Source organism: Cyprinodon tularosa, unplaced genomic scaffold, assembly GCF_016077235.1.
Source record: "Cyprinodon tularosa strain WSP-4 unplaced genomic scaffold, ASM1607723v1 ctg11, whole genome shotgun sequence".
Taxonomy (NCBI): Eukaryota; Metazoa; Chordata; class Actinopteri; order Cyprinodontiformes; family Cyprinodontidae; genus Cyprinodon; species Cyprinodon tularosa.
Genome location: NW_024037893.1, coordinates 3,320,209 through 3,343,060, shown reverse-complemented (window position 1 = coordinate 3,343,060; position 22,852 = coordinate 3,320,209). Strand labels below are relative to the sequence as shown.

At 38.9% G+C, this 22,852-nt stretch overlaps 1 protein-coding gene across 5 annotated transcripts in view; it reads left to right on the top strand.

Moving 5' to 3' along the window:
• The window catches only part of sema3fb (sema domain, immunoglobulin domain (Ig), short basic domain, secreted, (semaphorin) 3Fb), a 79,120-nt gene extending 59,474 nt beyond the window's left edge, over nt 1-19,646 (top strand). For 2 of the 5 annotated variants that reach the window (XM_038296162.1, XM_038296180.1), the window contains 13 exons: nt 1,752-1,845; nt 5,501-5,620; nt 5,788-5,927; nt 7,001-7,115; nt 12,674-12,743; nt 12,834-12,978; nt 13,106-13,328; nt 14,472-14,560; nt 14,661-14,702; nt 16,165-16,322; nt 16,659-16,726; nt 16,819-16,952; nt 18,272-19,646. In XM_038296162.1, coding sequence (XP_038152090.1) covers nt 1,752-1,845; nt 5,501-5,620; nt 5,788-5,927; nt 7,001-7,115; nt 12,674-12,743; nt 12,834-12,978; nt 13,106-13,328; nt 14,472-14,560; nt 14,661-14,702; nt 16,165-16,322; nt 16,659-16,726; nt 16,819-16,952; nt 18,272-18,724 — 1,851 coding nt within the window. In that variant the 3' untranslated portion in view covers nt 18,725-19,646. Of the gene's footprint in view, nt 1-1,751; nt 1,846-5,500; nt 5,621-5,787; nt 5,928-7,000; nt 7,116-12,673; nt 12,744-12,833; nt 12,979-13,105; nt 13,329-14,471; nt 14,561-14,660; nt 14,703-16,164; nt 16,323-16,634; nt 16,727-16,818; nt 16,953-18,271 lie in introns of all 5 variants that reach the window. The other 3 variants (XM_038296147.1, XM_038296172.1, XM_038296154.1) reach the window with 2 other exon arrangements.
• Nucleotides 19,647-22,852: the final 3,206 nt, after the last annotated feature.

The window sequence follows — 22,852 nt, the reverse complement described above, 5'->3', positions numbered from 1 at the left end:
AGACGTTTGCTTTAGCACTAACCTAGTAAAGCCAGCTGAGGCGGTCGGGGACAGGATGACTCGTTACTGAGGTGTGTGCAAGTTGTATTTTTACCCAAATGTGCAATATACTGTACTGTATGAACCAATAGGAACTAATAGAAAATTCTACAGCAATAGTCACTGTTCAGCCCTAAGAGTGGAGTAAGACTATGTAAGAAAGCTATTGCAGAACTAAGCAAGTTCACATGGAAATCTAAAAGAATTACACTGTTACATTAAAGTTAATATAGTTTATCTGCAAAAAGGGTAAATAGTTACACTTTAAGCCGGACATACGCTGTGCTATAATTTAAATTTTTGCACGTACGACGAAACCACAGGGTTTAAAAGTTCACAGCTCTCGATGTATTCTCACACACTGTGCGACCTGATGCGACCTTACGACGGCTGACTGAATTTCAAACCTCTTTGATTTTCTCCCGATCTTACAATTCCTAATTGTGAGGTGGTTGTGAGAGGGTGATCGCCCTTCATTAGCCCCTGTAATCCACACGACGCACCACACATGATCAGGCTGACTGGAGAATCTGCCCGAAAAGAGCAAAAGTCGTACAGTGTATGCCCAGCTTTAGTTCTCTTTGGAAGGTAGTTTATAGCAGTCACCTTTATTCAGAGTCATGAGATTTAAGGAGGCAGAATCCAAAAGTCCACCACACTTTTAAGAATATTTGTCTAAAAAACTTAGACCAATTCATCATTTTCATTCCAGTTTAAGATTATGTGCTTTTTTTATTTATTTATTTATTCATTTTTTACTTATAGTCACACTATAACACCAGGAAGTATTTATAGAGTAGAAATATGCCCAAAAATTGTGCATGAATACTTTTTCAGAGCGTCTAGCTAGACTTTATTTCTTGACTGTGAACTTTTCTGCAGGGTAATTATTTGAGGCCGTTTTTTTTTTTATATTTTTGCGTCAAACAGATTTTTCTTTAAGTGCAGATAATTATCTGTGACTCTCTTTTTCTCTTGCACTTTACTTTCTGGCATGGCTCTGAGTCAAGTGCCAGCACCTTCTTATTTGCTCAAGTGGTGATTTTAATCGAAGATGAATAGGGAATTGCAAAAGAGTATGTGTGTGATTCATTGAAGTGTGTTTGGCAAAGAGCCACAGTCTCTTCCCTGCTGTAGTGTTGATGGACACTGACAAAGATGGCTCCATCTCCGTCCCCGCCGGGAGTGAAAAATGACGAATGGACATGCGAGGCTGGGCCAGAGGACATGTCATCACATGCCACAGCTTTATTTTACCCTACCCATACGCAAATTCCTTCCAATCACTTACATGAGCTTGTGTTCTAAGATGTCACAAGTGTTGAGCATCAGTCATCCAGCCTCCATCCTTGGCTTGTTTTTCCTCTGCTGGATTACAGGTGTCAGCAATCAGCCTGTAAGCATTGAGAACCAGAGAGGTGCTATGCTTGCAGCTTGTTATACAGTGAGGCACAGCCCATGAAATGCTTGTTTCTGGAGTAGACCTGGCACAGGGACATTGATTAAAAATTCCTCGCTTTCACTGCATGCATTTTTCTGTATGAACTTACACTCATTATTCTAACACTTCATCCCCCACCAGGCCCTGTGGGTCCCACAGGTGTCAGACGCAGCGCACATGCTCTCTTCCTTTCCCCTACCCCAGGGAATCACAGTGGCAAGATGAAGAGTGCTGAATTTATTGCCATCTCCATGTGATTTTTCTGTTTCAGGAAGAGATTTTCCACTTGGAGCCTGGAAAAGTGGAATCGGGGAAGGGGAAGTGCTCCTATGACCCGAAGCTCAACAGCGTGTCAGCTTTGATTAGTGAGTATTACTTGGTCATGTGAGGGTGTGGGCGTTGATATTATTCCGTCAACATCCTATCAAAAAATATCCTGTGGGATTTTTTGGGGGTTTCTCTGTGACCTTCAAGCTTAAAATTAGGATTTACTAGAGTTGTTAGGCTCATTCAGCTAAGAAGTTGAAACAATAGATTTATTTTTTTTTAAACCACAATCTGTGAATCTAAAATCTATTTCAAATATTCCAGTGCAGATATGATAAGTGTATATTGTGGCCTTTATTTATTCCTAAGCTGGACATAACGCCAAATAAGGCCCTGGAAGAGATCCCTTGTATGCGTTTGCAATATTTATCAATTTCTCTATAAGTGATTATCATTTTAGGGTCACAGGGGGTTGTTCCCCAGTAACTATCACCAATGTTCATTGGGCCAAGGGTGGGGTGTACCCAGGGCAGGTCACAGACTCACCACACAACAATGCAGGAATGCCAAAGGACAAATAACTGTGTAGTCAAGTTAGAGAAGCCATTTAAGCTAACATGCAAATTTAATGAATTAGGATGAAAACCAGAGTATCTGGATGGGGATAATATTTAGGTTATGCTGAAAGACACCAAGTCATAATGGAAATCCAGAACTTTCTTTTAAAGAAGTGCACCTTTATGTAGCTCTGCTTTAAATAAATAGTATTGGCTACTATTTATTTGAAACAGAGCTACATAAAGATCAAGGTTCAAATACACGATATAAAGTCAACATTTAATAATATTTCAGCTAAGCAGCATGTAACGTATTTATATATATATTTCCAATATTTAAAAGATGTACACAAAAAATTTACTCCTAAATAGAATACTCAGTATCTAAGGTTACCATGCCAACAAGCTTGTCAACAAAACAGGTTCTCTGCTTCAAATATCCAGTGACAGATACTAGAGGTGGGCGATACCGGGATTTTTTAATCGATCCGATACCAAGTAAATACTGGGTCAGTATCGCCGATATCGATACCGATACCGATACTTTTTACATTTAAGCTGCACTTGCCTGTTGCTTTTTTTCTATAAAGTTCTCAATCGTGGAATAAATAAGAGATTATCTAATGTTAGCTTATTTTAGCTAACAATTTTTAATGGGATAAATGTACTGGGTTTTTTCAAGGTCTTAACTACACTTTCTGAGTAATATATGATGTATAATGAAGTGCTGCAGACGATGACCACTGTTATCTACCTGGATATTCTCTGGAGGACTGAAACGCTTGGATCAAAGATGTCTGTCTGAGGCTGGAGGCGGGTCTTTGGTCTCTCTCTCCATCCAAGTCTGAGTGAGCACTCACCCAGCAACCGGCAGCGCGGTTGTCTGTGTGACGTAGTGCTGAGTGGGCAGGCCAAGCTAAGCCTGCGCGCTGATTGGCTGGCGCCGCTGAGCCATGTGACTGTAGGAGAGGGGAGGGGGAGCAAAGTGCTGTTACACATATGGGGAAACTGGTGACTCCGCAGCAGTCAGCGCGCGCGAGAGAGGATAAAAAGTATCGATCTTGTTAAACGAATATTGTTCAATATAAATACCAGCGTTGGTATCGATAGTATCGATCCTGGGATCGATCCGCCCACCTCTAACAGATACAGTAGTTAGCAGGAATAGTTTAAGGAAGAGTTTAAGAAAGACACCAATAGATGATTTTTTTATACACTTTATGTAGAGTTATTAAACACTAACTGTGTTTAATAACACAGTTTGTATTTTGTTGAGAATTTTCCCTTTAGAGCTAATAAAAATACAGCATCTAACATCTAAGATAGGAATATTGCATCAAACCATTTAAGAATGATTTGACATACATCTTAAGACTATATGAAAACATATACTGTAGATAGACATTTCAGATATACTTTAGACAATATGTTAATCATTAGGCCAAAATTATGTTTTAAAATTGTACCTTTTGTTTTTGACCATAAGTGTAGTAGTTTGACCATAAGGCTCAGTCTAGATGCTATAATTTCTTATGATATAGCAATTATAACCACTCTCCTCTTTCCCTTGGTCTCTTAGACCATTGTCGGTAGTATAAGGGGATCTGTCTGCAGGGTGAAGCAGCGGGTGAAAATAACTGGCACCGCTTTCCCATATTTGCACTGTACCAGCTGACCGGTATCAAATGAGGACTGTCGTCCAATATGGATTTGCGTCTTGCCTCCATCATTTAACCTCATACAAGGGACACCGTTGTTATTGTTGATAAGGATTAAAAACTCTGTGCAACAACAAAAGATTTAGCATTGACCACCAACTGTTCAGCTCCCCACTACATTAGACATGCAGTCATCCATGGACATTTTAATGATACATCATCCATCTTCACATTTCACTGCTGGGGACCATGACATTGAGTTTAAAAGTGGTAGAAAAATATATTTTTTCTGCTCTCCCGATAACTGACAACTTTACACCTGTATTCTATGGGGACTCTAAGAAGGAACCAACACATAAATGTACAGCAAAACTGAAAAAAAAGTATTTCCACTCACAATATATACAATATAGACCTGTTTATTGTATTGGCTGACCCAAAGTGGTCTTTAATTGGGACTAAAATTATGCATTTTATTATTTTTGAGAACTAAAATATCTGAAAAAATGTGCTTTGTGATTTGTATTTATATTTTGAACTGTTGGGGTTTGTCTCTTGCGGCTTTCCACATCTAGAGACATTTTTGCTATTTTCTTTGCAGAATAGCATAAATCCCATTAGATTAGATGTAGAGTTTGTTAACTATATTTTTTAAGTTTAATCACAGATCATAACTTGTATTTAAGTTTTTTTGATAATTGCTTTTTTTTTTTTTTTTACCAAACCATTGCACAGTAGCTCTGGATGTAGGTTTGGGGTCCATCTGGCTTATGAACGTATTTTCCGCTCTTTCTCCATCCATCGCCTTGTCAGGCTTTCTGGCTTCCTATTCCCTGCTGAAGAAAAGAATCTCCTCAGCATGACCCTGCCACCACCATCCACTTTCTTTTTGGTTAAGTTCTCACTGCGGGTTGCACGAAATTCCAATTGGCTCTTCAGTAGCTCCTTTCTTGGCAATCTGCTGAATTTGTCTTTGTAGTTCAAGACTAATATTTGTTGTATCAAGACATTTTACCACCTGAGCTGTTGATCTGCGTAGCTCCACCAGAGTTACCATCAGTCTTTTGGTTGCATCTCTGATTAATGCTCTCCTTGTCCAGCCTGTTAGCTCATCATTGTTTATGATTTAGTAGGTTTGCAGTTGTGCCATTCTGTTTCCATTTTTAGATAATAGATTATAAAGAGCTCTGTAAAAAGCTAAAATCTGATCTGTCTGTATTCAATGGTCTTTATGATGCTGTTTTTTCACTGGTGCTCTCCGATGACTAGACAGAACCACTGGGTTAATACAAAAATTAAATGACAAACAAATGCACTCTATTTGTTAATCTATTGCCTTTTTCTTTTTCTTGACACTGAATTTTATTAAGGGATATAAATTAGATCTACATTTGTTCTATTGTTCTGTTTACATGATCCCAATAGACCAGGGTGGATGTTATTGACAGTAGCGTCTGCTTCACACCAAGATATGTTACATCATAACATTAGAGTGTGCAACTGACCTGGGCTATTGTTTTTTTCTTTGTCATTTTCAGATGGAGAGCTGTATGCTGGTGTCTATGTTGACTTCATGGGAACCGACTCAGCCATTTTCCGTACTTTGGGGACAAAAACTGCTATGCGAACTGATCAGTACAACTCCAGATGGTTGAATGGTAATTTTCCTCTTTCAGTACATTTTCCCATTTTACGTAATATGCAATACAAACAGATTCATAAATGTGCAGCATAGTTAAAGTCTGTTGTTGTGGGTGCATGTGTTTTAAATCAACCATCTATGAGGTTTCCAACAGATGTTTTCCCCTTTTCTTTCATCTCATAGATCCCACTTTCATCCATGTGCATCTTATCCCGGACAGTGCGGAGAGGAACGATGACAAACTCTATTTCTTCTTCCGAGAGAAGTCAACTGAAATGGGTCAGAGTCCGGTGACCCAGTCCCGCATTGGACGAATCTGCCTGGTGTGTACACAGAGTGGAGTGGTTTTGGTTAGTTTAATGAAAAGAAAAAACTGTAGCATTGAAATGAAGAGTGTGCTGTCTCCTGAGGCAAGTCACCCACTGTGTTTGAACATCTAGCTCAAAGCTAGTGTTTGGCTCACGCTAATGCGCAGGAATCCACATGTGTCTTTAACCTTTCTGTCTACAATGCATCCTTCTGTCTGTGAGACTGCTCCCTGACCTCTGACCTCATGATCCCCTGGCCTCTTCTCCCTGGTAGTCCTGACATTTAAAAGTGCTTTTGTCAGTACAGCTACAGAAACAGAAAGCTGCCTTTTTTAATTAAATTGGACTTCCTGCGCAGATGCCTGCTCACCCCGTAAATCTAAAGCAAACTGAGGCAGAAAAATAAATCATAGCAAATGCCTCCAGAAGGATGATCGAGCATCTTGGTGAGCTGATTGTATTTGTAGAGCTTATTGTGTGTGTGTGCCCACCTCCAATGTGTTCTTGCTTGATCATTACAGTTGGAGAAACAAGAACAGGTCTGAATGAGAAAATATGGCATACTTGCTTGCTTGTCATCTCAGCTGCTCTTCATTGTATTTGTTTAAATACGGGTCAGGCAGTGACCCGGCACACAAACACTCATCCTTCTCCCACCGGACGCTACGTCGGCACCCTCCAAAGACACGGCCCTGTCACTGTGCATTCGCCTCACATCTGGATGCTCTTACTGCCATTCTTGCACCACCAATCGTATTTGGAGTGGAATTACAGTGAACATTTTTAAAACACTCTCACTCCTAAAGTATGGCTGCAAGACGAAGGCTGAAATCTGTGACTGCACTGTGAACCAACAGATAACGTCTATCAGAAGTTATCCTTTTAGGGATGAGTTCTGTCCTCTCCCTGTAACTGATAGAGGAGTAGTAAAGGAGAAAAGTCTTCACTCCAACCCTTGGTGTTCTTGTGTGTATGTGTATATGTGGGAGCTCTTGCATGTTGGTTTGTTTCCACCTGGGAAAAGCCAGAAGGATGCAACTGATGTAGAAAATGTTTTTTATGCCCCTCTCTGCTTTCTTGGCAAACAGAATGATGATGGAGGTCACTGCTGCCTGGTCAACAAGTGGAGTACGTTCCTGAAAGCCAGGCTCATCTGCTCAGTGCCCGGGACCGACGGCATGGAAACACACTTTGATGAGCTCAGTGAGTACAAATACTTTTCCCTCTGCCAAAAATTGTCCTACTGTGGCTCTTCCAGCTACAGTCTTATTGGGGGTTTGTGTTGTCAATCAGAGTGAACATTTGTAATTGCTTTTAGAGGTCAGTTTCACTAGAAAAACCCAACTTCAGCTCATTTAGAGTGTAGAAATCTCCACAGTTGTTAGCTTTTTTTTTCTTAGAAATATTTATTTTCTACAAATAAAAATCTAAAAGAGCTTAGTGACAATTTTAGACCACCATTGTTTCTCAACTTTTGATTTGTTGATAGAGTTATTCTTAATTTAAAGTATTTTAATAAAGTTTATGTGACACCACTGAACGTGACGTATGGAAGTAAACACGCTGCACCAGTTGTGTCTGATGAACAAGTGGTGAACAAGCCCAAACAGCCCTGCTAATATTCAATAATCATGGAGCAGCACTGGTAAGAGAGATTCTGCCGGACAAAAGAAAAAAACAATAAAGCACATTGACTACACCCTGGCTGCCATCCACGTTGCTATCCATTGATTACTTTCCTGATTTCTATCACTCTGGTGACATCATCAATGCTAAACCAGTGTGATGGCATCACTAGATGCAGCAGTTTGGGTAAGGAGGCCATGAAGCTTTATATATCCTTCTCAATAATAAGTGGAAATAAATCTTTATTGGCCTTTCAGCAGCTATACCCTTCTTATAAATGCTAACCAACATTATGCATAATTCTAGCATTGTGTCCAGATTCCTGTTTGTTGAACCACTGGTGATAATGTTCACTTCATAGAGATTTGAAGGTCTCCTTGCTAAAATCCTAATCTGAGTTTCCTCTAAAGATTCTCAACCAGATCAAAGAGCCAGGTACCACTTCTAGTATGAAATATGTAGATAAATAGTAAGATTACTTGACTTTCGCCAGGGGGGGGATGATGTCTTCACTGATTGGAAAAATTTCAGATTTTTGACTTTCCTAACAGCTGAAATCTGACATTTTCTAATAAGAATACACATGTAAATCATAAAAAAGAATGCATAAAATATCAACAATATACTTAAGACATGCGTATTAGAAGACTTAATATATTTCTGATCATGTACACAATGAACTGTAAGCCCTTCCCCCAGCTACTGTTTCTCAATTAGAAACCCTCCTTCTCTCCTCCCTGTCTCCGAATCAACATTTAACAGCATTACAGCTAGTTTTGATTCTGAATCTGGTCCAAGGCGGTCTCCACAAGCTTTCCGCCTGGAGTATGATATGATTGTTTATTCTTTTGTGAATGCTTTAGGTCCCTTTTCTCCTTTCATTATATCATCATAAAACATGAAGTTATAATGTAGCTTTTTTTTACTGAATTTATGTTTTTTTTCTTTTTGTGACTATGCTCCATGCTTTTATAGACAAATCTTTATGCAGTTAATCATTTTGAACTGGAGATTAATGAATCAATTTATTCATCCTTTATCATATTTTCATTTGTTTGTGTAAACGTCTGAAATATTAAACAGGCTGCGGTACCTGCTAGCACACATGTAACCCCATGATTTCTATCAAGAAAGTGAAGAGCAGACATTATCCCAGTAGTGTAGGTCTTTAAAAAGTCTGTGGAATATGATTTCATGTCTGCTGGGAGGGAGGTTGGCTGATGTCGATCAGTTCAGATGAATGACCTGGATTATATATGATTGTCAGACTCTGGGGTCCCCAGGAAAAAGCTGCTTCTCTCTCGGTCTGTCTCCTCTGTTTTATAAGGCCAACACCTGAGGCTGCTTTAGCTCTTTAAATAATCTCAAGAAAAGCACCTAAAGGTGGTTCCTGTAATGTAATTTCATTGTGATACCGCATGCTGGTTCTGTAGCAGCCTGCAGTTATAAAAGTACAGTTTAGGTATAACAGTTGTAATTGTTTAATAAATGTGAGCTTTTCATGCATGAAGCCAGTTGACATGAATGGCTAAAAAGGTGCTCTGAGTGAAAATGGGCTGGTCTTCCTTTTGCAAACAAGAGTTCTGCTTTTACTGGTTAGGTCAGTGTTGACACAGACACAGTCCTCCAGAGTGATTCTAAGAGACGGAAAGTCGTCAATGTTTGGCACACATGATTAATTGTAGGATGGTGCTTGAGGAAAGGCCATAAATGTTGAGTAGAGCAGGGTGGTGAACGAGCAAGGACAGACATGTATGGGGGGACTGAATGGGAGAGGGTGCTCATGTCAGGCTGCTAAGCAGATGCCTCTGCCAAGGACTCAGAGAAGGGATAGTAAAAAGGAAGTGATGGGGTTTCAGGCTTTTGACCTCGTATTTAACTATTTGATTTGAACAGTTTTTAAAACGTGTGGTTATGAGGGAAAATCTTTAGTCTTTAGGGCTGGACAATGATAAATAGTGCTTTTTATCATGCCAAAGGGAAATCCAGAGTCAGGAAACTGTTCCAGGTGTGATTCACAGACAGACAGAGAACCGGGAGGAATCAAAAGACAGGTCAGGCAAACAGATCATAACAGGGACAGGCAGGCTCAGAAGTCCAGAGTCAGAATGGGTCAGGATCAGGCAATCAGAACACAGGAATACTAGAGAACTCTTACCAAGACTAGAATAATCTGGCACTGATGGTTGGTCTGAAGGCTGGTTAAATAGGGGCTGAAGCAGGCAGATGAGATGAACAGTAATGAGAACTGGGCAGAGATACGCAGGATGATTGAAATGAGTGATCAGACCAAAAATCAGCACCAAGACCATGACAGTGACACTGGTTTGGCACTTGACCTTTAAGCAGGAAAACCACTGTAAACATAAAGCCGCACATGGGTAGCATATTCATGTTTCAGATGTGCCTAATTAAAGTCTACAGTTTTCATAACTCAAAACTAATTTCAAGGTTTGAAGTATTAAACCTTTGGCTTTTCAGCAAATGTCACTCTCCAGATTAGGGATATAATGCATTAATGGAAATTATTATCAGACTGCCCTCAGTTTCTTTTTAGTCAGCATATCATACCTGGTTTATTCACAAAGTATTTGAAAAAAAAAATGCTTTGTGAATATCTCATAAGAACAAAATAAAGAGGGTTTAAAGAGAACTTTTAAATTGGTTAATAAAGGATCCTCTCTAGGGATGATGTTCATTGTATCCTTCAGGTAATATATAGATACAGCAAGAAATTGAAGAAAATAAGGATGAGAATGTTTTACACCAATTGGACATATATACACATATATAAATATACTAACATTGTGAAGTAACCTTTTTGATTATTAGTAAGTCCCATGTAGAGCATTTTTTATGGTGACAAAAATATTGCCTAAAGACTGTAATGAATCTTTAATTACTATTCATTGATACCATTTACTTATTGCATTACACTCCCTAAAATGTCAGCAAAAATAATAAAGATTATAATTGAATTAATTAATCAACATAGATGACAAAAGAAAAACTGTAATCCAGAACCTAATTCTAATTAAGCACATTTCTTTGGTGGAAAAAGTGTATATTGCGGTCAATGTTACAATGCTTTTAGAGAAGGTTACTTATAGAATATGGTTTATTAAGATGAGAGAGATTCTAAAACTGAACACATTACTAAGGCATCAGAAAAGCTTTGTAGTTTCCTGTCTTTGAAGCCATGATCTCATTCTTTTCTCAGAAATATCTCTGTAAGAGTAAGTGCGCTTTTGCACTTGTGCTCCCCTGCGTGTAGATCGATGATTTCTGCAGCGGAACAGCTGTATGTCATGACAAGGATCATATGTTGCATGACACCGATGGAGCTCATTGGTCTGCTGCCATGCTAACCCATGACCGTTCCACTGCTCTGGCTTGGGGCAGCTGTGGGAGAGATTGAATGGGTGGGAACCTACCTCCACTCAGAATATGACAGTGTGCCGGATCTTTCTGAGCTGCATGGTTTTCTCCAGAGATGAGCTCAGAGCTGCATATGGTCCCCAGAGGAAGACAGTACAGCTTCAATAATGTAAGAAGGACCAGAACCCAGGGGTTTAGAGTCAAAGATAATTCTCACACCAACCATGTATCACGATATCCACAATAGTAAGCTGACAGCTAATTCCTCATGCTGCTCTAGAAGAGACAGCAAATGCATAAATCTGGATTGGAATACGTATTCTTTTCCAGTATGTCATCAGCGCCTCACTTTCAGAGCTCTCTCTATATTTTTAGCTTGACTCTTTTCCCCACAACTAGGTTAGGAGCTCATGTTGATGGCCTTTGTCCTGTTGCAGGCAGTGAACACATTTGTCTCTTGGGAGCGGTATTCAGGTCAGGTTCTAAAACAACAGAAAGACGCATCACCTCTATTGGGCATCAAACAAAGGATAAGCTAAATCAGGCAGCGTTGGCATCAGAGCTCTGCTTACAGAGTGTACAGAGCACCAGTACTGGTGCTAGTGTTTGGGATTTAAGGACTCGGAGAACCAAACTTAAGCTACTGTTGTAAGAAGTGACACAGGGCCTTTGGAGGTATTAATACCTCTGACTTTATAAAATAATTTCATACAACAACCACAAGTTTTTCACCCATTGACAGCTGGAAATAAGCACCAGGAACCCTCATGATCCCAGTAGGGATAAGCGTGACAGAAGATGGATGGATGGATGGATGGATGGATGGATGGATGGATGGATGGATGGATGGATGGATGGATGGATGGAACTAACAAAAACGAATGAACCACAAGCTTGTGGCAGCAGCAGAGCAACACTAATTCTCAACAGCTAGGGAAGGAAGAAGAAAGGACCCCATTAAGGAGATAAAGAGAAATACAGCCAATATAGTTCCTGGATAAAATGCAAATGACTCCTTTTTTAGCTCCTTTTGTTCCTAAAACTTATTCAAATATATTCAGCATTTACAAACTGTAATTGTAAATGATTATTTGAAAAATTAATTCTGATGGCCTTTTTTTTCTCTCTTCATTTTTAGCTTCTCTCGCCTTCTCTCTAAATAGTGTCGATGTCCTCACTGATGAAAACACAGCCTCTCAGTGGGGTTACTCTGTTAATGCAGTTATTTTTCCTATAAAACAAGATTATAACTTTGCATTTAAATCAAAAACTTTTGGATGTTTTCTTCTGATTTTACAAGTTTTACTTGTGGCAAATGGGAGATACTTTTCTTAGAATTTGTCTTGCTGCTCTTTGTAGTAATAACAAAAACAAAAAAAGATCTTTGTAAAGATTGTGACTCATACTGTCATCGTTTAAGCCGTAGATTCCTTTAACAAAAAGCAGGTTTCCTTTTTCTTTAAGCCATATTAAAAATGTATGCATTTGGTAATTTACCTCAAGTTGCTTAGCAGTTAGATCAGGTTTGTTTTCAGGAAAACGAAAATCATCTTTATTAACACAAGTTCCTAATTCAAGCTTTCATGTGTTAGTTTTTAAAATTCTGATTATCCAAATAGAGCTGAATTTGTGAATATTCTTCCAGCTGAAAAAACAAAGGGACTGGAGTCTGTCTGAAAACACTGATGAGCATGTCTTTGTGGAAAGTGAACTCTTTCTTCACACATTAACCTGATCCGCTCTGTTCTCTCTTTTAGGAGATGTTTACATCCAGCCAACACAGGACACCAAGAACCCTGTCATCTTTGGAGTTTTCACTGTTTCTGGGTTAGTTATCTTTACTAACAACTAAACCTGCTCATTTCCTATCACTTCACCAGTGAGAAGAATTCACTTATTTCTTAATTTTCTCCACAGTTCTGTGTTCAAAGGCTCGGCTGTTTGCGTGTACTCTATGGCCGACATCCGCATGGTCTTCAACGGACCCTTTGCCCACAAAGAAGGTCCTAATTATCAGTGGGTTCCCTACACAGGGAAGATTCCCTACCCTCGTCCCGGCACGGTGAGTAACACCATCCTCCTCTTGCATTTAAAACAAAACTACACTGCACTATGAGTGGCAGTTTTTATGGCAGACCTCTTTTGTTTTTTTGCACTAATGCTCAGGATGTTATTGTTTCCTTCCTCAGTGTCCTGGAGGTACATTCACACCCAGCATGAAGTCAACAAAGGATTACCCTGACGAAGTGATCAACTTCATGAGGAATCATCCTGCTATGCACAATGCCGTATACCCAGTGCACAAGCGCCCCCTGGTTGTCAGAACCAATGTAGACTATGAGTTCACCAGCATCACAGTGGACCAGGTGACGGCTGCTGATGGCAACTATGAGGTGCTCTTCCTGGGAACTGGTGAGTTTTTGTTGAAATTGAGAATTTTATTAACTTATTCCAGCAAGAAAGAAAGCTGCATCCTTTTACAATATTGTTTTTTAAATTTCATTTACTCATTACTCATCATAATTGTTGTTGCTATTGTTATCATGTATAGTTATCATATATAGAACTGAATAATCAGCTCGCACTGCAGACACACAACATTTGCGAAGAATTATTGCCACATCCGGCACTCCTCATCTCAGATCTGTTTGGATCATTTTAAACTGATGGAGAACTCATGAACCCTTTGATCTAAGTCGCCATGCTGAGTGGCACTGTGGAGAACAGGATCCCCCTCTGTGGAAATAAATCCAATGTAAGTGGGGTGATTGTCTCCCCAGCAATCATTTATCTTTTGGAGAAAAGCATTCTTGCCTTTTGTGCTCGAGTGGAAATTTAACCAATCAAAGGGATTTTGCCCCTCTACTCACATGGAGTAAACAACAGGAGGGTTGTACCTGGAGGGCAAGAGGGGATCAACAGCAGGGGCAGAGAACAGAATCAGCAAGGGAGGAAGGAGGGTCACAGTTAGCATATCCATCACTTTAATCGGCCCTGCTGCTCTAAGTGTGATCATCCATTTGCTTGCATGTGTTGAACTTCTACCGCGGCCTAAGAAGCCACAACACAGTCTGCCAACCTCCCATGTTGCGTGTTGCACCTCTAAACTCAGCTCCTTTGTGCTCCTGTGCATTACTGAGAGGAGACTGATGGGCAAACAGCCCCTGCAGAGGAATGTGTGTCCTTTGAGCTGCTTTCAGAGATAGTTGGAGGTATTCAGGTCTACACTTGGACATGGTTCAAAGGACATAATAAATCTCAGGTATCCTCCTCGCTGGAATCCTGTACAGAAATTAGACGGAGCAGGGAAAGGCCAGAGAATGTTACTAAACAGACAGGTTAAGACAAGAGTCATCTAAAGAAAAAGTTGACGTCATTGAAAAATAACGCTAAACCGATGAGATTTATTTGTCAGAGCATAGTAGTCTGTTGATACTGGGATTATTCCCAATGGTTGGAGCTGAGAGAGTCAAACAAGCCCCTGATAAGGTGCTGATAGACTGGTGGTGTGACGTAGCAGACATGTGGCTGAGGGTTGTGTGTTGTGCTCCACAGACAAGGGATCAGTTCAGAAAGTTATTGTCCTGCCCAGAGATGACCTGCAGACTGAGGAGCTGGTTCTGGAGGAGGTGGAAGTTTTCAAGGTGAATCCTCTTTCCAGTACATCCAACTATAACTTATATAATTTGCTTATTTGCGTGTGAAGCTGACAGTTTTCTCCCGCTTTTAATTTTCACCATCCAGGTCCCCACTCCTATAACAACGATGAAGATCTCATCGAAACGGGTAAGCATGTGCCAACACTGATTGTCTTCTGGTTTTCAACTAAACTGGAAATAAACCATTCCAAAAGCACTGAGCACATGTATTGGTAGCTGTGGTAAATATGTGTAAAAATCTTTTAAATTACATTTGGAGTCAGTAAATGCATTTCCATCAAAATTGATGTTAAATATTCCTTTATAATGAGTGTAGTTGAGCAATTATTCAGTTTATATTTTACATTACCTTTATTTTAACTTAATCCAAGTTTTCAGGAACTTATTACACATTATCGTGTTTTTTCCTGGATTAAAATAGAGAGATTGAGAGCAATTTAATTTACCCACTGACTACCAATATGGAATTAACTAAATATTTGGTTGGGGCCTGACAGTACTTTACTGGTCATTTGGAAGTGATGTTAGAAAAAAAAAATCAAAAAGCCCCATTTTGTTGTCCTTTGAAACATTTGCTTGACTCCTCTTAAAGTAGAACTATTCTTTCAGAAAACACCAGTAAATACTCTACTGGGTCTGTCATAAATCAAAAGAATCTACGTGGTAAAGTAACCAAAGTCTGTTTTTGAAAATGGTGGAGTATATTTATTTCTATATACCAGGAGAAGTTCGATAAAACGTTTTATTTATTTTTTTAATTCTGGAATTAATTTGGTTTATTAAATCTTTTAGGATGATAATGATCTAAAATAAGCTCTCAAATGAATGTGGAAGTAACTTTCCTTAGACCTAAAATTTCTTGAAAATCAGTAAGTCCTCATTATAGAAAAGCTAGGACTGGACGATCATAAGAGAAAAAGGATGGAAAAAGGATTGGTAAAAGTACCTTTGCTTAATGTTCCATTTCTGTGAAATGCTGTGGAAGAGGACTAAAAATTGTCAAAGGGAGTTTTAAAAAATATTAACAAAGGTGACTGCGTTATTTCTAAATATCTCAAAATACATTTTATGAATACTATCTTTATAAAGCAAAGCGAGTAAATAGACTATTATTTTAAGGCTTTAAGAGTTATTGTATGTCTGTGATGTACATTTAGAAACATCACACTCTCTGGCAACTTATACTTATCTGGCTCTGTGAGGCTGATTCTTTTTAGTTCATAACTCTTAGAAAATCCATAGGGGAAACGGACAATGAGGAGGAAAACATGGAGAAGACATCAAAAGTTCAGAGTGGTCTTTCAAAGCAATGAAAATATCAAAACCTGGCCTCCATGTGGTGATGTCAATCTGCAGATTTAATGCTCGGGTTACATGCAGCCTGCCAGGTGGATCTTTTTCAAACCCTTGATCATGAAAACCATTAGAAAGGCAATTCTCTTCAAGAGTATTTGACTCTGCTTCATGTTTCTACGTAAAACAGGATCTTAGCATTCTTTTTTTTTTGTATGGCTTATTTGAGAACTCCAATTAGTTCTAGACTCTTTATGATTAATAATTCTTAGTACCGTTCTCTTCTCTGTCCACAGCAACAGCTATATCTATCCTCTGCTGTGGGCCTAACCCAGATGGCCCTGCACCGCTGTGATGTGTACGGTGAGGCCTGTGCTGACTGCTGCCTGGCCAGAGATCCTTACTGTGCCTGGGATGGCAAGTCCTGCTCCCGCTACTCTGTCTCACAGAAGAGGTAAGCACCAATAGCAGTGGCAATAGAAGCACTGTTAGAGATGTCACTAACTGACTAACTCAACCAGTTGGTCCGGTGTTACTCAAATCGAACTGCCTGGATGGCTGAGTGGCTGTTTGGTGACTTGTTGGCTTATTATGTGAACCTAACTAGACTAAGGTGTTTTCTGTACAAGGATTGTAATAAATCATATGAGGCAACAAGACAAAAAGAACTTGGTCTTTCATCATATCTTCTTCAGTGGCTTTATGTATTATTGGACGGCTTTGAATCGCTTGCGGTTGCTTTATGATGTTTTTCTCTCCTTATTTGGCAATACTGGTCTGACCCCTTTAGACGAAGCCGGAGACAGGACGTCAAATATGGGAACCCCATCCGACAGTGCAGAGGCTTCAACTCAAACGGTACCCAGGCTTCTGCAATCATATTCAGTCAACATGTCATCTGTTTAAAACAAGAAATTCATACAAATGAGTGCTCTGTCTCTGTTTTACAGCCAATAAGAACACTCTTGAGATGGTGCAGTATGGCGTAGAGGGAAGCAGCACCTTCCTAGAGTGTCAGGCCCGATCTCCGCATGCTATCATCAAATGGCATCTGCAAAGAGACAACAGTGACCGCAAGAAAGAGGTTGGTCTCATTAGTGTACTCCACCTGGTAAAAGTATTCCTACATCATGAACTTCATATAATTCTGCCTGAGAAGAAAGGGATTATTGACTTCAGGTCCGAAACAATAAATCAAATTAATTGTGATAAATCGATTATTGAAATAATCGTCATCTAATTTAGTAATTGAAATAATCTTTAAGTGGAGTGTTGACTCTAAAACATGCCTTTAGCTGAAAGAGAACCCACTGAGAGACACAAGTATAACAAAAATGTAACAAAAATATGAAAACATTTTGCATTTAAGATAAAAAAAAAAACGTTTCCGTCTGTAAATATGCTCTGTCCAGAACTCCTCAAGAGGAAAAGTTTTAGTTTCACCTGGTTTAATTTTGTAAAATGTCTTCAAGGAACCTTTTGCTATCAGATAATTAATCGATTACTTCAAAAAATAATCGCCAGATTAATCTATTTGCTAAATAATCGTTTGTTGCTTCCCCAATTGACTTGTTGACACATTTTAACTAAAACAAATTCATCATTAGACTTTAACTTTCCTAGCATACCTTTACTTGGTCGGGTTTGGACCAGCCGCAGAGCTGATGGCTCAGTTCAAATGCCCGGTCCGCTCCAGTCAGCGACCCAGCAGCCCCATAGTTATGCTAGCATTGCTATCAACAGCGACAGAATCACACTTACAGTTCTCGGTTGTGATGGCTTTATGGTCGGAACAGCCCCTCATTTCAGTAAAAGACATTCAGCAAATTCTACTTTGAACTGTCCAAGATTTTGAAAGCTGTCTTCGGTGAAATGCTTAGAGGAAATGAACAGCTGAGCAGGGATCTTGTGATAGACAAAAAAAATCCATGCATGTCGAGTCTTTGGATCCAGGGCAAGACTGAAAAATTTTACCTTTCTCCATGCAGCCTGGAACACTGCATTTCCACCTCCTTCAGACCATAATGTAATGGTTAGCCATGGAAATCTGACAGCTGGCTTAGAGGTGCAGAGTGGATCTCTTTTTTTTACAACAGTCATTTATGTTCAGTCAAAAAAACGGCAGCCCAAGTAACTAAAGAGCAAAAGGGATCTAAGTAGTAATGTTGCGAGCATTACTGCTTCCAACAGTAATGCAAAATATTCAATCGGGGGTAGCGCCATCAGAAATCAAGACTTCTCAGATTTTTATGTTTTAAATTCTAAGGAAATTCTTTTGTTCCTTTTTGTTTGCCTGACTTTGTCCAGCAAACCCCCAACAAAGTATATAAGGTTTGGTTGATAGTAAATTTTTATCTTAAGTTTCAGCACAGTTCATCACATGCTGTCTCTCTGCCTCCATAGCTGCGCTCCGATGGACGGATATTGAAGACGGAACAAGGTCTGCTGCTGCGTTCTCTTCAGCAATCGGACTCCGGCATGTACCAGTGCACGGCCACAGAGAAGAACTTCAAACACACATTGGTCAAACTACAGCTGGTTGTGCTGTCAGGCCGTGCTGTCAACAACGCCCTGGTAGATGGTGGCGGAGGGCTGGTTCCGTCGTCCCTCCACTCCAGCGGCAGCCAGTGGACCCCCAGTGCTGGCCAGTACAAGGACTTGCTGACCATTCTGAGCCAGCCCGAGATGAGCCTAATCAATCAGTATTGCCAGGATTACTGGCAATTTGGAGACCCCCTGCTAGGAGCCCTCAAAGCCAAAGACCTGAAGGAGCTCAAGGAGCAGAAGAAGCCCCGCAACCGTCGGCATCATAGGCAGCGAAAGGAGGAAGAAGAGCAGCAGGGAGCAGAAACATGAGGAAACTGACTTTGTGTTTGAAACATCTTCAACACAGCTTTCCCCCCACCCGCCTTCACCCCCACAAAAACTGGGGAAAGACTTGGTGAGAGTAGCAGCTTCTAAGAAAATAATCTGAAAACTGAATGAAAAAGGCTTCCAAACAAACCCCCCATACACCCCCATCAACAGTAAGATATATGACACAGTATTTATTGTAGGTTGTAAATAGTATCATTCTGTGGATTTCTTTGTACTTACAGGAAAAAAAGACATGGTCTTTGTGTATAGGTACCAATGGGGGGCAAATATTGTTATTGTTGATTTTAATGTTACTGTCGTTAGGAAAGTCATTTGTCAGCATCGTGTGAACTTTGACCTACGGGAACATGTTATGGAGCATGAGCTGTTCAGACTCAGAGCAAACTATACGACAAAGTGTCTGTGTGAGATGTGTTGCTGAGAACAGGTGATGGGAGCCTTTTTGTACTATCATGATTTTTTTCTGGACACTCCAGAGGAGCCTGTAATGTAACCCCCCTGTGGCTGCAGACCGACAGACTGACTAAATGATGGAAGAGGATCAATGAAATGTAGTCCTGGTTATTGTTGGGAAACTCTTCTTTCTCAGTGGGAACCATTGTAGGGTTTTTCTATTATGTCTCTGTAGATGGGAGGACTAATTGTAAAGCAATGTGTACTGTTTATGCATACCAGGACAGTTATTAATTGGGAATGTAAGAGATTTAACAAAAAAAAAGAAACCAACTTATGTTTACTTTCAAAAAGTAAAAATTCCCCCATTGTGTGTTGCCTTACACAAATTTTCAATCAGCTTAACTTTTTCACATTATTTAACATTACAGAGACCTAGATGTGTTAAAGGTATAGTGTAAGATTTTCACAAATTTTTTAAAAGACCCGCCCTCTAAAATAAAAAAAAGCATATACACAACCCTGTACCCGCTTCAAAGAGAAGACGCCTATTAAACGTGTGTGAAAGCATGCATGAGCCCATTTCTCCTCGTGCACGCTCTGTTTAAAAGTTGCTGTTTGCATCGCTCTTACAGGCTTACTTTCCAAAATAAGATTTGCAATTTTTCCACTATGTCAGACTCCCCACCGGTAAGTGAAAATGGGGAGGAGCATGTAAGACGGCCTTATGTAAACATAAACAGAATGATTGACAATTAGGTGGACAACTTATTTTGATGATCCACATGGAGAAAGAACATCCTCCACTATACCTTTAAGATTTTTTAGGATGGGCCAACATGAAGTGGTGCATAATCGCAGAGTGGGCAATAAAAGCAAAACACATTTTTTGACTGCTTTACAAATATAGATTCTGAAAAGCTTTTTAGACTTTTTTGTTAATTCTCCATGCACCAGAAATACATTTTTTTACTACAGCTGCAGCTACAAGACTGTGAAAGAGCTTTACTCAATTTTTAAAGAATGGCTAATTCCTCCTAGCAAAACACCTTAAGCATGTTCAGAATGGATGATGAGCGTTTATAAACCACATTTTCAAGCCTTGTCACATATGTCAGATTTAGTTTTGATCTTTGCTATGTATAACAAACTAGTACCTAACTAGACGGGTTTACTTTAAATCTTTCCAAATAGGTAGAATGTAGCTTAGTGGCTAAAGTAGTTCTCTGGAAATTGAATTTATTATCCAGCTTCCTGATTGCATATTTCCATGTTCCCCATGGGCAATACACTTAACCCATAGTTACCCACTGATCTGCTGTTTAGTAAGGAATTTATGTGTGCAACTGGGTAAATGTGGCTGTAGTTTACAGATTTTTTGAGGGTCGGAGTGTCTAAAAAAGCATAATATTACTTCAGTCCATTCCATCTTTGAGATAAATGTTGCAAAATTTCCTTAAAAGTGGCTCCAATTATTTCATTGCAATATTTAAAGAGCTTGTTTCTCGATGCTGGAGAAAATGTATTCTCACAGAATGATGCTGCCACCACCATGTGTCAGTGTGGGGATGCTTGACCTAGAACTACAAAAGTTTAAAGACATTTAGTTGCACTGTATTTTCTTTATAAGGTATCAGCTTTAAAAGTGCTAAACTCGTATTCATTATTTTGGTTCCACATAACAATTATGCACTGCTTTGTGTTAGTCCACCCCAGGAAATGTCAGTAAAACACATCAAGGTTTGTAGCTCTATGGGGAAAAAATTTGAAAAAGTTCAAGCTGTTTTACCACTTTAAGGGACTGTACCTAAGCCACTGCTATATATTCAGACACAGCATTTTTCAATATCAGTAAACATAAGCATTAGCGTTCTTTAAACACAAACCTCACGTCCAAGCTGTACTATTTTGCACACTAGGGCATTATTTAGTTGCAATTTTCAAAGGACATTGGTGGGGGCCACATAAAAAAACAACACTTGGCCAGATAAGATGGAAGACTAAAACCGTTTTGCAGTGAAAGTTGTTTCATTAAGGCAGCAGTTGTTTGCAGTCGGCAGTTCTAAGCACAAAAGAGATTCAATTTATCTTTCATCCTCTTGAGATTTTTCATATGTGGAAAAGATGTCCATTTAAACAGCAGAGCTTTGTAAAAAAAAAAAAAAAAGAAAGAAAGAAAAAAAACAACAACAAACAAACAAGCAAAATAAAAAAAAATAAAAAGGTGACACCAAACAAAATATCCGGAAGCTGGCTTTCATTATGTGCATGAACCTGTATTTGTACTGTAATAAGGTAGTACGTGGTAGGTCTTTGTTATTCATCTCTGTTGGTGTACAGTGTGTCAGTTCTCTGCTCTCAAAAACCAAGGGAAACAAATGCTTTAATGTTAGGATTATAAAATGTTTACAGTGTAAAGCATGATACAAGTGTTCATTAACATAACTACAGATTCAAGTAAACATTTTTACAAACAATGTTTGGATACAATAGAAAGTCATACTAGATGCGTAATGTATGTTAATGTTATTGATAAAAGCAAGCTTTATGATTTAAAATTGAATGATAGTTCTGAATGTCGATATTCACTCTTGTAGGCATGGGTCAGTTTCCAGTTTTAAATATGAATGATCAAAACCTGTAACCATTCTGTCCCGTCAACAGTTGTCGAGCACAAGATAAAAGAGACAATGTTTTTTCCTGTTGCATGGTAGCACTCCCCCTTCTCACTTATCATTGCAAGCTGTCAGTCACTTTAATGTTTGCTTAACATTACTGGGAGATCTAAACTCCTCCACCAATGGAAAAGACAAATTCACTACTGTTAATGTTTTTATTTTATTATTATTTTTTTTTTGAAAATCTGAATTATAAAAAATGTCTAACCCTCTCATTCACACCTTTTGAAAAGCAAAGTTTTTTTTTTTTTTTTAAGAATGAGGATAGTATATTACATTAGAGTAGTAAGTAAACCATTTTGTTTTATTTAGTTAAATGCAGTTAAACCTGAACATTTTCAAACACCATATAAGTGGATATCAACACCTACACTGTAGCACAAGACTATTGTAGAGTTTAGTTTTGGATCTCTCAACAGTTCATATGCTAAATCAGATTGACTGTTATATCCAACAGTGTCAGCAGGCATGACTTAAACATAGTAACATGGGATTTGTATGGATGAAAAATCAGAAACCAGTTCAAAGGTCTGTTAGATTAAAGGACATCTGTTGATCTTTTAATAATGCTGGCTAATAAAAATGGAACAATTTTCTCCTCAACAACAGGAAAAGATATTGTTATTGATAATAACTTCAGAAACTTGACTTCAAAATACTTTATCCATTTTTTCAGGCTCATGGTTTTCTGAAACAAACAGTTGCAAAAAGACTCCAAGTTAAAATATCTGTTGGTTAAAAAAAGACTTATGTTGTAAATTGTTGTAAATGTTGCCAAATTTTAGTTGTCAGTTAGCTAATTTAACCTATCTCACCAATCTCCATTTGTGCTTCCAAATAAAGCTTTTCACATATCTTTAAATACCATATTAACATCAAATTAATATATTTTTACATTATATTATCACAATCATATCGGCCCATGCCTACGTGTTTATGAACTAAGCTATTGAAAAGTCATGCTTGCTAATCCATAAAAAAATACTTACAATAACATTTTACATAATAGAAAAAAAACATTGGAAGAAGCTAATCA